The sequence below is a fragment of the Xyrauchen texanus genome, chromosome 6 (genome assembly GCF_025860055.1).
Source record: "Xyrauchen texanus isolate HMW12.3.18 chromosome 6, RBS_HiC_50CHRs, whole genome shotgun sequence".
NCBI lineage: Eukaryota > Metazoa > Chordata > Actinopteri > Cypriniformes > Catostomidae > Xyrauchen > Xyrauchen texanus.
The window spans coordinates 43,860,476-43,878,551 of record NC_068281.1 but is presented as its reverse complement, the minus strand read 5'-3'; the positions used below and the strand labels follow the sequence as shown (position 1 = coordinate 43,878,551).

The following is an 18,076-nucleotide window of genomic DNA, read 5'->3' as shown; positions in this document are numbered from 1 at the left end:
TTGAGAGCAGCCGGCTGGTACAGCGTCTGCAGTTGCTCCAAAGCTGCTGCTGCACAAGCTCTGAATGACGACAAGGCTCATTCACAATAGTTACATGTGTTTCATGGGCTGCATTCACAATTGTATACTTCTCATACTATTACTTTTTCTGCCATTTCAGACATAGGAGTTGTGTGGTAGTATGCCATTACTATGGTGTTTATTCTGACACCTTCAGTTCGGCGAAAACTCTCACAAGTCACAATGTTTTTTTATAACCGTACATCATGTTTATATCATGCTATATCACAGTATTTTTGTCATAGTAATATTATGTTTATTATTTAAATCAATTCAAAATACTGACTCCTTTATTGGTATTAAAATAATATAGGCTTTTATTGGACTTTTTTTCTTGTATACACAGCAGGCACTCTATTGAGCAGCACATAACCTTTTCAAATGAACAATGTTTCAGGTTATTTTATGTAAACTTCATGAAATCTGAAATAAAGAAACCAAACATAAAATGTGGCCCTGAAATTAACATTGCAAACTATCACAGTTTTGGACAATGCTTTTTTAAATGAGTTCTTAGATTACTTGTGTGGCTGAAACTCCTCCCACATAAGGTGCATTTGAACGGCTTCTCTCCAGTATGCACTCTCTCATAGTTTTTCAAGTTTCTTGATGAAACAAAACCCTTTCCACAAAAAGAACACACAAAAGGCTTTTCATTTGCATGAGATGTCAGGTGTAACTTCAGCTGTGATGGCAGCGTAAATGTCTTGCCACACTGATCACAGATAAATGGTGTGAATCCAGAGTGATACTGCAGATGAATTTTGAGATTGCTTGATTGGCTGAAACTCTTTCCACATGAAGTACAGTGGTATGGCTTCTCTCCAGTATGAACCCTCTCATGGATTTTCAGGTTTCCTGATGAAACAAAACCCTTTCCACAAAAAGAACACACGTAAGGCTTTTCATTTGCATGAGATGTCAGGTGTAACTTTAGCTGTGATGCACCCATAAATGTCTTGTCACACTGATCACAGTTAAATAGTCTTAAACCAGAGTGATATTGCAGATGAATTTTGAGATTGCTTGTTTGTGTGAAACCCTTTCCACACAGAGAGCATGTGAAAGGCTTCTCTCCAGTGTGAATTCTCATGTGACGCTGAAGATCTCCTTTATGTGCAAAACTCTTTCCACACTGAGAGCAGGTGAAAGGCTTCTCTCCGGAGTGAATTCTCATGTGACGCTGAAGATCTCCTTTATTTGCAAAACTCTTTCCACACTGAGAGCATGTAAAAGGTTTCTCTCCGGTGTGGATTTTCATGTGACGGTGAAAATCTCCCTTATGTGCAAAACTCTTTCCACACTGAGAGCAGGCAAACAGATTTTTGGCTTTTGTTCTTCGAGTTCTTTTCTGTAACAAATTAATTTCAGCATTTGAGCTACTAAAAGGATTTTCACCAGTGATGGAATTTTCAAATTTATGATCATGATGTTTCTCCACTTCATACAGTTCTTGACTTTCCTCATTCATTTCTGTCAAGTCTATAATAAACAAAGTAAATGAAAATGAAGATGTGAAAAAAGAAATACAATTGAACCACTATTTAATGTCAGTAAGCAGCACTGGCAGAGTATATACTTTGTGATCTTTATAAAAAAAATGACTTTGATAGGCAGAAGTTTAGTTCTCTCTTTCTGATGTAAATTCTGGTTATTTATTTAACTGTAATTTTACTGCTTTTATGTTTTTATGACTACAGTTGCAAGACCTAAATCTCAACAATCATTAAGAATAGAGGTCGGACGATATATCGCAGAGACTGATAAAGCAGACGATAATCTGACTTTTTAATGATCGCATTGGGTGATAAATTTGCCCCTTTGGCCGATATGTTTCTTGAGGGCACTGAAAATTGTCTGCTTGCATGTGAAGTGACTGAGACATGTAAATGTCCAGTCACAGTTAATTTTGTTGTAATGTGCCAGAATTTGTTATTTACTATATTACATTTGTTATACATATTGGCATTGCACTGGCCTATCGGCCACCCTGCTTTCTCTATATCGGCCATTAAAACCCCATATTGGTCGATCACTAATTAAGAATCAAGAATGGACACCAACCTCTTTGTTCCTCTTTAACAGACTTCATTTTTGCAATAGTATGCCAGTAGAGTTCCTCTTTATATTCCACCTTTTTTACTGCAGGAGTGAATAAGGATCACTGTGTGGTATGGAGAAGCAGATCTGTCAAAAAAGGGAAGATTCCTTAATTTATACAATATCCCATTGTTGCAGGAAATGTCATCTCCCTGTTTACAATGCATCACCATTTCTTGGCTATAATCATCTTCACGGCATCTAAAATACCCTCGACAATAACATGGATTGTAGGGGGGGGGGGGGGGGGGTTGTTCAATGTTCATTAGATAAAGATAAAGAGATCATAAATATAAAGTAATTTATAAAATTATCAAAAGGTAATTTTGACATTTAGTGATAATTTGCAACAATAACATGAAACAGACTTTAAACAAACACAACACAAAATTGATGTATTGAAGATTACAATATAATCAAGTCCCAAAATTTGGCATTTAAAAAGAGAGTGGTGTCAAATGGCTCATTTAAAGAGGGCACATGAATACAGGCAGGCTTTAATTATCATACTTCAATATAACTTATTTTAAATAATTAAGACATCTTAATGAATTCATCTCAAATGAATCAGAAGTGCGTCATATACTTTGTTATTGCAAAACTGGAATAAAGACTTCAGCATCTTCATTTCAAGATCGCGGCCTGGTCCCGTTTTATTCTTCTTACATTGGCGAGCCAGCCAGGAGGGATTTCTAAAAAGTGGGAAAAAGTAAAAAAATAAATGCAGGTTTCTTCTTATAAGCAGTGTTTGTTTTAGGTAATCCCCTCATTTAAAAAAAATCTAGAAAAGAAATTAAGGACAGGAATAATTTCAGCTTTGTTCAGTGTAGCAATATGAATTTTAAGACATATGCTTAATTCTTTACAATTCTATTAAGGTTCTAAAGAAATTGAATTAGCCCGTAGAAATTTGGTGGCAGAGTTGTATCGGAATTGATGTTTCTAAAGTAACTTATACTTGCTGTGGATTAATAAAAGTTCTGTTAAAGATTGACTGAATCAGCCTAATGTAGTGTGGCACAGAATTAAGGTTTAAATAATAAACATATTTTAACTTGTTATAAACTTATTGAGAGTCGCTAAACCTGATGTACCATGGCTGGGTAGACTGTTTAGATGTATAACCATAACCTGACGTATTGTGATATTGCTAGACGTAGTGTGGAAGTGTTATATTTTAAACTTAATAACAATAGAGTGATTGTTATTGAAGTTGAACTCAGAGGCCCGTAGCGGTGTCCAAATCCGTGAGACATTTACAAGTTCAAAAGCCAGACATATTCATTTACATCCAAAGCACCGGAGCTGTGAATAATGAGATTAATGAATATTTTCAAGTAATTAGAAAAGATTTAGTCAGTGAATAAATAATTGTGAATAAAATAGCCAATTGAATTAATACAAGAATTCAATATGATTTCTAAAATGGAAGAGTAGATTTTGAAATACATGCTAAGCAATGCTATGGGGAGTGTATGAAGGGATAGAGAACATTGCAGATAAGCCCTATGAGTGGGCTATATCACTGTTTAAAAACTATCCTAAAATGCCAAAGACTAAAAAGAAAGGTTGCTAATTCACTTCAAGTATTCTTTTTTTGCTACATATAAAGAGATTAGGAGAAGATCAGAATTGGAGGCAGAAAATGCACTGCTCCACTCCAGAATCAGTGATGGGGTAATTTCAACAAAGACTATTATAAGAGGAAAAGATACAAATGCAGAATGAGATTGCTGCACTTAGAACAAACAATTGCTTGCTCAGACCATCTGTTGAAGAGCTGTCCAATTATCTAGATGAAGTACGGTCTGCTTGTCAATTTATAATGAAAAATATGGCAATGAAAAGAAAGGCCAGCTACAGGTCCTTAGGTGCCTTGTTTTATAATCCTTGTTTTATAACCCAGTGTCTGACACACAAGTTCTCTGGTAGACAGGGAGATGGTGAGGACAATTGGGAGAAAGATTCTCAATCGCTTTGCAGCAGAAGTCAATATTGATTGCAATGTAAGGAGGAGAAGGGGCAAATGACTACTACTAGTTTTAATCCCAGAGTGAATTAAAACCATTGGCATTTTGATCCCTCCAAATAAGACTGTGTCGAGCAGGGTGCGGCCAGGCCGAGAGGATGCACATCCAGCGCCGAGTTGCCCAATCAGTGGGAGAGATATAAAGGAGGAGATGTTGAAGCCAGAGAGAGAAAGACTAATGTGGCTGCTGTGTGTGTGTGTGTCAATATGTTATGTTTCAGTTCACCGTTTGTGTTGATTAAAGTCTTGTTAATTGTTCATTTTGTACCCGCTTCCTCCTTTCCCCAACCTTATTACACTGGTGCCGAAACCAGGGAAGGGAGGAAGTGTCTGCCTCCTGCTGCCATCTGCCAGGAGGTGGAGGAGTCCGCTGTCATCCACCAAGGGGGGAGGGGCGGCTGAAGACCGAGTGGGTGGTGTGACCATGGGACCTGAAGAAGAGCCTTTTCTTTTCCCTCTCTCGGTCTCTCCCACTCTTTCTCCCTCCCCTCATCATACCCAGGTTCCAAGTAAGCCAGCCTGAATCAGGCGGTAGGGGTATGATGAAGAGGAGGGCGTGGCCAGGCCTAGGAGGATGCACGCTCAGTGCTGAGCTGCCCAATCAGTTGGAGAGATATAGAGGAGCCGGGGACTCCAGAAATAGACACACATAGCAGCTGTGTGTGTGTGTGTGTGTCAATCTGTTGGCATGTTTCAGTTCAGCGTTTGTGCTGATTAAAGTCTTGTTAATTGGTTCCCACTTCCTCTATCTCTCTCCCGCTGATTGGGCAACTCAGCACCGGGAGTGCATACTCTCGGCCCAGCCATGCCCTCCTACTCTTCACATTTTTTTTTTTTACAATTAACAAGCCTTTAAACAACACAACAGCAGAGGAACCCGATGTGGTCTACTGCTGATTTAGGGCATTCGCCTCAATGTTGTTCATTCTAAGATAATTTTCTGCTCACTACAAATTTACAGAGTGATTATCTCAGTTACCATAGCCTTTCTGTCAGCTCAGACCAGTCAGGCCATTCTCTGCTGATCTCTCTTATCAAAAGGCATTTTAGTCTGCAGAACTGACACTCACTAGATGTTTTTTGTTTTTGGCGTAAACTCGAGACTGTTGTGTATGAATATACCAGGACATCAACAGTTACAGATATACTCAAACCAGCCCTTCTGGCACCAAAAACCAGGCCAAGGTTGAAATCACCAAGATAACGTTTTCCCCATTCTGATGGTGGATGAGAACACTAAAGCTGCGTACACACTGCCAGCGACTTTGTCGCTGCAGGTCGCCAGTGGCTGGCGGTGAAGTCGCTAGTGGGCGTTCCCACTACTGGTTGCCTAGTAACGTTTATAAATGACATTCACGGATGTCATTCCATTGCTGTTGACAGCGAATCGCTTTTCTTGCCGCTAAAAACAAACATTTTGGAGGGAAAAGACTAAATATAAATGGAATCAGTACATAAAAGGCTTCATCTCAAAGATGAATGAGAAACAAGGCGTGCTCTTTGCCATAGCGGCTGTTTATCTGCGGCGAAAACGCAAATGACAGGCAAATGCCTGTCTGGGTCCACAAAATCCCTGCGATCTCAGATACACCTTTCCACGCAGTATTTTTCTTAAAAATGTCCTTGTACGTGGGAAGAGACATATCATAGAGCACTGGAAAATTGCTAACAGCAAGAATTAGCCTTTCATCCATCTTTCTGTCACTGCAGGAGCTGAGAAAGAGAGAGAGAAGGATCACGTGAGCTCTCCCGTCTTCTCTCCTATTGGCTGTCGCTTCCGTTAGTCGCTCTTCATTTGAATAAAGTTGAACTTGTCTCAACTTTGGCGTCGCTGGACACGCCCACATCTAGTCGCCAACGGTCGCCGGAAGTCACTGTGCTCTCATTGAAAATGAATGGGATGGAGTCGCTGTCGCTGCGCGATGTCGCTGGCAGTGTGTACGCAGCTTAACTGAAGCTCCTGACCTGTATCTGAATGATTGTATGCATTGCACTGCTGCTTGTTAGATAAATCGCATGAATAAGTAGTTGTACAGGTTTACCTAATAAAGTGATTGCTGAGTGTATGAGGATAATTTTTTGTTGCAGACTGCCACTAGAGATGAACATATCTCATTACTTTCAGAACTGATTCAGCTGTTGGAAGGGCAGGACTAAAGCTGAATCCAAAAAAGCGCAGTTGCTTAAATCAGAAGTCACTTATTTAGGCATCAAGATAAGTGGGGGAGGAAGACCACCTGATCCACACAAAAAGTGGAAATAATTCAGAGACTTCCAGTTCCTGTGTTAATCACTACTCTTGAGATTATTTTTGGGCATAGTTGGATTTTGTCGAGAATTCACTGAAGGCTTTGCAGACATTAAACTCTATCCTCACAGTAAAGGAATGATTCTTTAGACTGGGGTCCAGAGCATCAGACTGCATTTGAGAAACTGAAAGCATCTTTGATTAAAGCTCCAGCATTGCGTAACCCAGAAAGTTCACAACCATTTATTTTAAACATGGCCGCAACAGAGAAAGCTCTATCAGTTGTCCTCCTCCAGGAAGTGCAGGGAATTTTGCATTCAACTGCTTATGTTTCTTGTGTACTGTCCCTTTGACTCATGGACAAGACATCTTTGTCATTTCACTGGTTAATGTCACACTTAGAACAGATTTATAGCTTCAATAAGGTGACTCCACGTACACCCTTGCAGCTTTTACTGAATGGTATGGTTTATCTAATGCCAGGCTTGCCAGGTGGACCCTACATTTAGGATATAAAATCTTTCTACAAACCCAAATGTATGTTACCAAAAACACTTCTATTTGAAGGATTTCAGCATACACAGTATGTGAAAATGAACATGTCAGACCTCCAGAGTGTGTTACTGAAGTTAGGCCCATTGAAGGTGCAACTGATGTGTATGTTGATGGATCCAGGTATTGGCATGAGGGTCCGTATCATACAGGTTTTGCTTTTGGAGAAATCAGGTGATGATTTCTTGTATAAATGTCAGTTACATTTTTCAGCACAGAATGCAGAAGTCACAGCCATGCTTCAAACAAAGTTTATTCCCAATTCTGACTTTATTCAGATACTACATATGTGGTTAACTCTATAACAAATTACTTACCACTTTGGCAGAAAAGGGGTTTTACCAGTGTAGATGGTCAACCCCTTGTTCACTGTGGTCCAATACAGGTTTTTTTGTCTCTTTGGGTGGCCAGCGGATTCACCAGCTGACATTTAAGGCATGCCACACAACACCTGCGAACATCTTGTTGAATGCCCGGCCAATAGAAATGGGCCATTAGACTGCGTAGTGTTTTTTCTCACCCTAAGTGCCCCGCCATTGATGATGAGTCGTCTGTAATAACAGCTCTTCCCGAGACAGCTCTTCAGTATCAACAACTGTGTTGTATCCTCTTGTTTGAGTGTCCTGCATCACTTGACACAACTGATCATTTATAACAGAAAAGTACAGATATGCAAGTGCAATGTCTGGCCGGAGCGTTGGCCATTAATCGTTTTCACTTGATCCTCAGAGTCTCGTCTTGTGTCTGCTCATCCTGATGCAGTACTGACACAGATGGCCCCGGCTCTGCCTCCTCTGCCAGCAAATCGCATATCACACACAGAGACCCCCCCCCCCCCCAAATATAATGACTGAAATGCTGGCCAATCCATCCCAAAATCAGTGGTTGGGTGAGATCAAGACTAACCGCCTTTATTCTATATTTGTGATTGAATAGACACAGGCACTAAGGGATATTCACGAATGTAAAATCATAATTTTATGCAAAAATGTTTTTTGAAAATCGCCCCAAATTATTTTTATCCTGCTGATCAAGGCGGCTATTTTCAATGATGTACAGACAGCTCAACTTGTTAAAACAGGTGTGCTCATTACATCGAAAGCAATTGACTGGTCGATTGCAAGACAACAACTGATCAATCTCATTAATAGGTCAAACGGTAAAGGAAGTAGAGAGAGAGAAACTACTGTAAGAATTATATTCAATAAAGATCACTATTAATTTCCCCATTTTTCCCTTCCACTGCCATCCTCCTTTTTAGAATCTCTGACAGATACCGGTCTCGGCAAGATACAGTCAGTTATGTCTGCAGTAAGCGTAAACACTGGGGGGGAAAAAAGCAGATTTGTTTTAAAATATTGGATCTGTGCAGAAGGACTTGTGGTGTAAATGCAGCATGATAGACCTGCCATGTTTTATATCATTAATATTAATAACAACAATAAGAAAAACATTCATTACCCTTGGCTGGATACCTTTAGTAGCTTTAAAATCAAATATGAATGTATTCTAATCATATAGTGAAGACCTGTAATCCATGAGGAAGAAAGAATGTTTACTTGAATAATTGACACTGCTGTTAGAAATGTTAAGCACTGTTATCTTTATTTCTTTCTGTGTTCTAATATTATAACTGACTGTTTTGTTGTCTTGAATTATTACTTGAGAACTTGAAACAATGTTTACCCAATTAACAAATTAGTCCGTATAGTTTTTGAATCGTGAATCATAACATTTCCCTGGTATTGGTTCTGACACTGCTTACATCGTATATTTTTATATCCTAACCATCCACCTTTTTTTTGGGGGGTCTTACTGGGGAAACAAATGTGGGTGAGACTTCCACTGGAAGTTGTTCTACAGCAGGGGTTCTCAACCTTTTGCAAGCTGGGCCCCCCCAAAGCTGGTTCATTGCAGTTGGGGCCCCAGTGCCCCCGCCCGCCCATGCTTTATTGTTGTTGTTATTATTATCATCATCATCAGTAGGTTTATTATCATTACTAGGCTATTGCTATAATTGGGAATTGGCACCAGACCTCTGATATTAATTTATGCTTTATTATTGTTATTATTACTAGGCCTAATAGTAGGCATCATCTGCATTTTTACAGAAGCTTGCTGGTAGGTGATGTTAATGTGAGACCTGAGCCTGCTTTGCCTTGCAAAGATCCTCAATTCTTGGCTCAATGTTTGATAAACATAGCCTCAAATCATCCTCGATTTGTGCACGATTGCGGTATTTCGTTTTGAGTGCAGTCATTTTTGAGAATCCTGCCTCACACAAATATGTCGACGCGAAAGGAAGGAGAATCTTCAAGGCGACGTCACAGAGTTCAGGGTATTCCTGCATCAATGCTGCCCAGAATGACGAAAGAGGGCAGGAGCTAAAGAGTTCCTTCAGTCTACTGTCACTCTTCAGCTCAATAAGCTGTTCCTGCATATTAATTGATAGCTCGTTTGCTGTGCACACAAACGGATCTCAAACCCACGCAAAAATAATCCTCTTTAAAGTACGTCGCAAATTGTTTTCTCGTTGCTGACAGGTGCTCAGACGCTGATTGAAATAGGGAGGAGAAATCGTGTGACGTGCCTGCATCAGTGATAAAGTCTGCAAGGCTGGGGAACATGTCGCAGTTCCCTCGACTGATGCGGCCATGCCAGAGGTCTAGTTTTTGTGTGAAGGCGTGCACTTTGTCTGCAAGGAGCAAAATATGAGTTTCGTGGCCTTGCAAAGACAGGTTGAAATCAAACAAATGAGCGCCGTTTTCTAAAGTCTATGAGCACAGCACACACAAATAAACTAAATTGACATACTGCAGTTAAATTTCAAAATGTGGTGTTTTTATATTTATAACATTTGAATACAGTTCAGCAACATACATCACACGACCTGACGACCAAGAGAGCTGACACTTGACCATCACTTAATTTGGTAAAAAGCTGGTAAAAAGACGAGTTTCGGATTATCCGATCGCAAAGGTCAGCGCTAAATATAGTTGTAAACAGGGAGCAAAATATTTTGTGATTGGATCACAAAAAACACAAACAGAGGTAGTCAGAAACCACATGTTATCTAAGGTTTAAAACGGCGTCCCGGACAGCAGTGTAGCACCAATCGAAGTCAATCACCCACTGAACAAAAGTTAAACTTATGTGCTGATTTAAAAGGAAATAGAACTTCATGGCTCTTCCTCAGTGTGTCTGTCTGATTTGAACATGTAGGGTGACCAGATGACAAGCACACACGTCTGAAACTGAACTTACACAGGTACACCACTAAAACAACCAAGAATTTTGCACGAAATGTTGCGTTTGTGCTTAGATTAAATCTCAACTGAATCTGAGGGAAACGGCGCGCAGGTTTTGTTCACGCTTCTTCGTCTTTATGACTTTTTGCAGTTTATTATCGTTCAGTAACACACTAATATAATGATTGATATATGTCCATATGAAATCACACACCGCAACAAAAGAATGAATGGACGAATGCCACAACAACATCTGTGTTTACTTGACAACGGAAATAACACCCATATTTCTCGCTAAGCATCACGGGATGTAGGAAAAGGTTGGATTTTTCACAGACTGTGATGACATATTTTCGCCTTATTTATCAGCGTAAATCTCTGAATTTGTTATGTTATACATTTTTTAAATATTGAGTGTACATTTATAACATTATGCTTTGTGTTATATTACCCTGGAATTAGTTTTAAAAACGAATTGCCACAGCTGTGAGGGGGTTTCTATGACAGCTGCGAGATAGTTACAGTAAATTTGGCATATTCTCCATATGACTTGCTTAATCCACCGCTCTCTATTTGTTATTCTTCTGGAAAGTCGTTCAAATTTAATAGATTTTTTCTTTTGGCCTTAGAGCAAATGGGTAAGTGAAAATAATATTTGCTGTCATCTCCCATTCACCGCTGTCGATGTGTACCCGGCAAACGTTTACAAAACGTTGCGTTAACGCGTTCCAAAACCCCGAGTGTGAAAACGGTCTATTGGTTAACGTTCTTAAACGAACAGCGGTCATATAATCATTGGCAAATGCACGTCGTGAAATACGTGCAAACCTTTCAGCACATTGTTCTCTCTCATGGATGGCTAATTATTTTTAACAATGTTCTGTTTTAAAATGTTAAGTTTAGAACAGGCTATTAGGGTTGCTCAATTGGTCCTAAACCAATCATTCAATTGTTTTCAATAAATACTTCTGTATTTGTTAAGGTTTGTAAAGGTCCGTTGGAATAGATTAAGTATTTTCAATGGGCCGCATAAACACAATGTTTTCTGAGGGTTTCTTACTTTTTAGACTTCCAAATTTAAGTTTAAACGTCAGTTAAATTAGTCGTTCCGAAGAACCCTACTTTATAATCCAAATAAGCCTACAAAATAAGTCTCCAAAAGGCCAGTAACACACACACAAATACAATCTACACTAATCAATTTAACAGACATCAAAAGCTGTTTCAAACAATCCTGAACCAAACAATCATTTAGTTACTCACAAGATCTGGAGAAACAGAGATTAAACAATACAGAAAAGGTCCTCAAACGAGTATTACCACATTTAAATATCAACTTACATACATGTTGAACAAAAGAACTTTCCACAGTCAGGACTTTAGATGAATTGACAAAATCAACATGAACATAAAACAACAATACTTGCATCTTCTTCCAGTTCACATTTCTACACATCTCTGTGAAATACTTCATGTTTATCACCCTCTGGAGGTGGGTATGAGTATTGCACCTGTTTGAAACGTCAGTCTTCTTTTTTTATTTGTTTTACTTCCAAATATGAATCACAATAAGATATACATTTGTAATGGCAATTCAAGCAGAATTAATAAACAATAAAGCAAACACACGCATTAAAATATGCAATATCACAGTTGGTACAATTACAATACAAATGTAACTAAACTAAAATAACAAAAAGTCACTCAAAGAGGGGTCTTTTTATTCATCTAACAAATTAAATTTGCATGCCCATTTTCTTTTAATCAGTGTTGGGCGTTCCAACAATCATCCATGTGATTATCTAATCAGTCGATCTTGTGGCAGCAGTGCAGTGCATAAAATCATGCAGATATGGGTCAGGAGCTTCAGATAATGTTCACATCAACCATCAGAATAGGGAAAAAAGATCTCAGTGATTTGGACCATGGCAAGATTGTTGGTGCCAGATGGGCTGGTTTGAGTATTTCTTTCACTGTTTTTCTCCTGGGATTTTCACACACAACAGTCTCTAGAATTTACTCAGAATGGTGCGAAACTCAGAGAACCACTCTGTAGAATTGTGGTGAGAAAAATCTCCTCTCAGAATGCTATTTTAAGATGCGTGTTGGCGTTGTTAGAAATACACAATACTTTAAAACAGCTCTAGTAAAAGTTGACTATTACTGCATTTTACACTGATAATTATAAAACATCTCTAAAGTAAAAAAGTTTCTCATCAATTCTTTCATATAAAATTGCTGTTTATAAGAAAAGACATTGACAATTTTGCGACAGGTAGGTGTCAGTTTACGGCTTTTCCCATTCATGTGTATGGTATGCGCAAACGGTGACTTAACTGTGGTAACACGCTAGTTGACTGTTACGCTCTCTCCTATAATAGAGCCGCAGTGGTTATCTAAGTAAATAAAATAATCTCTGGTTACATTTTTCTCTGGCAGCTATTGGACTTGCACTGCATCTATAATGGTAACATGTTAGAACAAATGAACACAGTGTACCTATAGCATCACCTACTGGTCACTCCAGGAAGTATTTTTCATTAAACAACCGGCTACCCTTACGCACACGTTATATGTTATTCAATTATTGTTTGATCTACCATTGGTGGCATTTGTAATAATCACTCACTCGGATCTGATCAACAGTGATAGACAGGAGTATGAAATATCGACATGTTTTAGTCCTTCGCAGCTGCAAGCCAAATCTTAAAGTTGGACTAAACAGCGCTAGTCAGCAGAAGCGCTCGGCCTGGACAAACCCTTCAATCCACCACTGCTCATCACGAGCCGCTCAAAGCACGACACACATCAGGTTCCGCAGCACTATGGTGGAGGGTCGCGCGAGTAAATGCCTCTGCTTTGCATGGGTTGCGCAATGCGGTTGAGCAGATGACAGCCTACAGTTTCTTTTATTATTAGTTTTTATTATTTCAATGGCTTTGTAATGTAAACATCATGAAGTATACATACAATAATTTGGTAGCCTACCATCCACGTTTTTATAGGCATAAAATGCAACACTCAATTTTATACAATATGTAACGGGGGTCCCGGCTCCATCTCTCTACCCACCAAGGGGTCCTTGGCCTGAAAATTGTTGAAAATGGTCTCATGTGCTTTCAGTTGTCCTGATGTAATAAAACTGCTTCCACAAAAAGAACACACGTAAAGACGGGTGTACATGGTACAATTTTCAGATGTCGTACAAACCCCCGAACAATTTTTTCAGTTTGGATAAATAACGTGGCAATCATTGGTGCTTGTGTGGAGGAAATACATGCAGAGCCAAGCGGGCTACGAGCAGCGTATGACCTGCTGATCATTTTTAAAATCTCTAAAATTATTTGTGCACTGTCAGCTTGTGAGGGGTGTGTGTGGTTGAATGAGCCGATTTGGCGATCTACCTGAAGTTGACCAATCAGAAGAACTCACACGATCAATGAATGAGTGTTGATGAAGCGTTTAGACATTTGGAGAAAATGGTTGTTTAAAACTGTGTTTTCTCCATACTACTCACTACCACATCACTAAGAAGGACTCTATTATAATTGTATATAGCCTACATGATAGTGGATATGTGAGATGTTTTAAACCCCCATGCCGGAGTCTGCTGAAACCAAGGACTTTTAGGTTGAAAGTTCTACCTGTTAAAAAAAAAAAAGTTTACATTTCAGAAGAGTCCTACATTTCAATCAACCACTGCACTAAAAAACTATTTGTTTTTTACTTTGCTACATGCAGCTTTAAAGCACATTCACATGGACAATAAGACCTCACTTCAGTATGTCTGCTATCAACATGCAAGCAGTGAAACAGATGAGAAGCCTACTCCACCAAAATAACTATGAATTCTGCACTAAACGTCATGTATCCTCTTAGATTAAATCAAAGTATTAACCAGCAGAAACGTTGCACGAATTTTGCACAATTTCTTTTAAATCTTGTACATTTTGTACACTTTATTATCATGCAGTAACTCGCAGCAACACACTGAAGTTGATTGATGTATGCAGTCATGAATTCAGACAGCCTGCCATCGAAATCTGAATCTGTCAAATGTTGGAAAGCATTTTTAATAATCATCCATCATTTTTACTTATTTTTTGTAATCGGTAGATTCAATTTCAGCTAATGTACGTCATGACATGCCAGTCTTTTTATTTTTATTTTTTCTAAATTGCAAGCTAAGTGGAATTAAAGCAATCTCCTTCTCTGGCTTTGTTTTAAAATTAAAAAGTGCGGAAATTCATGCGATTGCTTCGGAATTCACCAGGTCATAAATTTGTGCCGTGCACCACTGCATCTGTACAATTATCAGATAAATTGACTCATAACGTGTGGAGGGGCTCACGACCTCTTGAGTGTCAAAACTTGCACTTTGTACTCCCGGCCTAAGGCTTTTCATTTGCGTGAGATGTCAGGTGTCTCTTTAGATGTGATGCCTGCCTAAATTGCTTGCCACACTGATCACAGTTAAATGGCTTAAATCCAGAATGATAGTGCAGATGAATTGTGAGATTGCATGCTTGTGAGAAATGTTTCCCACACTGAGAGCAGGTGAAAGGCTTTTCTCCAGTGTGGATTCTCATGTGGCGCTGAAGATTTCCTTTCTCTCTGAAACTTGTTCCACACTGATGGCATGTAAAAGGTTTCTCTCCGGTGTGAATTTTCATGTGACCATCAAGCCGTCCTTTCTGTGTGAAACTTTTTCCACACTGAAGGCATGTAAAAGGCTTCTCTCCAGTGTGAATTCTTAGGTGATTCTTAAGGCTTCCCCTCTCTCTGAAACTGTTGCCACACTGGGAACATGTGAAAGGCTTCTCTCCAGTGTGAATTTTGATGTGTTTTTTAAGGTCTCTTTTAATTATGAAACTCTTTCCACACTGATGGCATGTGAACGGTCTTTCTCCAGTGTGAATTCTTAAGTGAGCATTAAGGTTTCCTTTTTCTGTGAATCTCTTTCCACACTGAGAGCAGCTGAAAGAATTTTTGGCTCTTGTTCTTGGAGTTCTTTTCTGTGAGAAATTAATTTCAGTCTTTGAGCCACTAAAATGTTCTTCACCAGTCATGAAATGATCAAATTTATGATGTTTCTCCTCCACATCATTCAGTCCTTGACTTTCTTCTTTCACTTCTATCAAGTCTAAAATGAACATAGTAAAATTAAGACAAATGTGAGGAAAAAAATACAATAAGCAGCAAAGTCCAACTATCTACTTTATGTGATCTCTGACATGCGGAAGGTTGGTTCTGTAATTTTCATGTAGACTCTGGAATTATTTGTTTAACTTTATGTTTACTGCTACTATGGTTTTCTAACTAGCTGCTAGATCTAGTGAACTGTCATAAGTGTTGTTAACTTGATGTTACTCAAGATTGAACACCAACCTCTTTGTTCTTCAGTATCTTCATGATTCATTCTGCATGATTCTGTAATACTGATGTCTTCACACTCCTCTTTAAACTCTTCTTTAACACACTGCATTTTTATAATAGTATGCCAGTAAACTTCAGTGGTTACATAAAGTTGTTTCTCTTGACCACGTTCTTTCTTCACTCGCCAGATGATGGAAATAATCACAGCATTTATTGGTGAATTCCTGTGGGAGTGTCTTCACTGCACTGGTGAATCATGATCGCAGTGTAATATGGAGGAGCAGATCTGCCAGAAAAGGGGACAAAATTCTATAATTATTAAAATAACCCCTTGTTGTAGAAAATGCCCCTGTTTACCATCTATAACCATAGCTAGACTATAACTGTCAGTGAAATACCTTTAACTATTATATGATTTAAATGGGGGATTACTCAACATTCATTATAAAAATAATTTAACACAAGCAAAATTAGTTCTTTATAGGCCTATATTTAGTGATAATTTACACACACACACACAAAACAAAGAACCCATATCTAACACAAATGTGAAACACTGAAAATTACAACACAGTTAAGTTGCAAAATTAGGCAGTCAAAAATAGTCCAGTCTCAAATGGCTCATTTAGGGTGTGTTCACATTTGGCAGGTTTGGCTAGATTAAAACGAACTCTGGTGCGATTGCTCTGTTAGTGCGGTTCATCTGAACAAGTGTGAACGCTGTCACACAAACCTTGGTGTGCACTAAACAAGCAAACTGAGACCTACTGAAAAGTGGGTCTCGGCCCGCTTCCAAACAAACTCTGGTGCGGTTCAATTGATATATGAATGCAACATGGACCAAAGACGTCAGTATTTGCCTAATACTGACCTCAAGCATACCCGTTTCTTCTCATCATAGGAGCTATGTTGCCCATTATAGTTCAGTACATGTGTCGGAACCACCGTCCTTGCAGCATATCTTCATTTATGTGTGCAATGGAGGAATTCCTGGCACTGTTTTGACTCCTTTACACAATTTATTAGCTCTTCGTTTGTTCTCACCTGGTAAAAATACCAACATATATACATAAGTCCAATGAGCATATTTAGCCCAGCAGCCAGCATTGTTCTGGGTGTTTGACAAGTTCCATCACAATATATACATCATAAAAGCTGTCCAATCAGGTTGTAACCTTATCATTATGCCTTTTGTTTTGTCTCTATAGGTTTGGTGTTAAAAATGCCAGCGTGAACGCAAAGCAAACCAAGACTGAATGTATCATTTTCTTTTTTGGTTTGGACCAAGAGAACCAAACTACAAGTGTGAAGATACATGAAAAGTGTCTGTAGGATGTAAAAGCATCGGCTGAAGAATGAAGGCAGGTTTTAAATAGGTTCAAGGAGGAGATGATAAAAATGATGATGAAAACAAGGAACAGGTCCAATATAATTCAAATGAGCTGCAAGAATAAGTCTTCAACAGGCCAGTCATATGCAATTAAAGTCCATTTACAAAATATATAAGTAAAACATCACAAAATTGTATTTCTTATTTAACACCAAAAGCTGTTACAAACAATAGAGCTGTTCAGTTTATGGTCCAAAAACCCAGAAATGTATTCACAATGGGTTCCCTCTAGATTCTCTTATGGGTTTTAAGAATGGCAGTTTTGGATGTATCAGTAAAATATGGTCTGTGGTAAACATTGTTTGACGATACATGGATGTTTTGTTCTACGACATAAATTACACACGGTCATAACTCAAATGTGAATATCAAAGCTGTATTGAATTGCATACTTTAAAATTAATGTTTGAGGAATTAAAGTGTAATTTATGTAGTAGAACAAAACGTCCACATATCTTCAAGTAATGTTTACCACAGACCTTATTTTACTCATAAGATGAAAATCCCATTCTAAAAACCCATAGGAAAATCCAGAGGATCCATAGCAAATTAGATTGGTTTGCCTACAAATTTGTCACAGATGAACAACTCAATCCTGCACAACACAAACATTACCATTCCACAGTATTATTACAAGGTCTGGAAAAATAAACACTGAACAATCCAAAAAAGTTTACATAAGTGTTGAAAAAAATACATTTCCTAAATCAGGACTTTAGATGGATTGATCAAATCAGCATGAATATAAAACAATACTTGCTAGTGCTTTTTCTTCCCTCTTCTTCTAGTTCACATTTCTACACAACTCTGTGAAGTACCATTTGGTTATCGCCCTCTGGAGACAAGGATGAGTATTGCACCCAAGTGTAAAAGAAAACTAAAAATATTAACAGGCACTGATGGATCATTAAAATACTTTCCATCACTTTAACAGACAGTTTTCCCTTAACGGCCGCCCAAGCTCAAATTCGGGTCAGCAAAGCTGAATGATATTCATCTCGTGTTCTTTGTATATGCTTCTTATTTGAAATGAGTGAGTGAAGACTGGTTTCATGTGAGTGTCACAAGTGATT

General features: G+C 38.6%; 1 protein-coding gene across 7 annotated transcripts; it reads right to left on the bottom strand.

Annotated features, from left to right (window-relative positions):
- Nucleotides 1–378: 378 nt before the first annotated feature.
- Nucleotides 379–17,802, bottom strand: LOC127644913 (gastrula zinc finger protein XlCGF8.2DB-like). 7 transcript variants are annotated; one of them, XR_007970742.1, is made up of 6 exons: nt 17,760–17,802; nt 16,485–16,657; nt 15,626–15,899; nt 11,579–15,380; nt 2,747–2,852; nt 2,146–2,247 (listed from the first exon to the last, which is right to left on the bottom strand). XR_007970742.1 is itself a non-coding variant. In XM_052128361.1 (4 exons), the coding sequence occupies exons 3-4, from the start codon at nt 2,150–2,152 to the stop codon at nt 539–541; spliced, it is 1,032 nt and encodes a 343-aa protein (XP_051984321.1). In that variant the 5' UTR covers nt 2,153–2,247; nt 2,747–2,852; nt 11,579–14,620; the 3' UTR covers nt 379–538. The 7 variants fall into 7 exon arrangements, 5 of the variants coding, with proteins under 5 accessions (XP_051984321.1, XP_051984323.1, XP_051984324.1 ...); XR_007970743.1 differs by lacking the exon at nt 17,760–17,802 and adding an exon at nt 17,619–17,659; XM_052128361.1 differs by lacking the exons at nt 15,626–15,899; nt 16,485–16,657; nt 17,760–17,802 and adding an exon at nt 379–1,542 and having other exon boundaries at nt 2,125–2,247; nt 11,579–14,620.
- Nucleotides 17,803–18,076: the final 274 nt, after the last annotated feature.

Bases quoted from the DNA above. Each gene is read 5' to 3' on its own strand.
- LOC127644913 (XM_052128361.1), bottom strand. From the start codon at position 2,152: ATGAAGTCTGTTAAAGAGGAACAAAGAG. The intron at 1,543-2,124 runs GTTGGTGTCCAT...TGTTTATTATAG, and splicing joins TGTTAAAGAGGAACAAAGAG to ACTTGACAGAAATGAATGAG.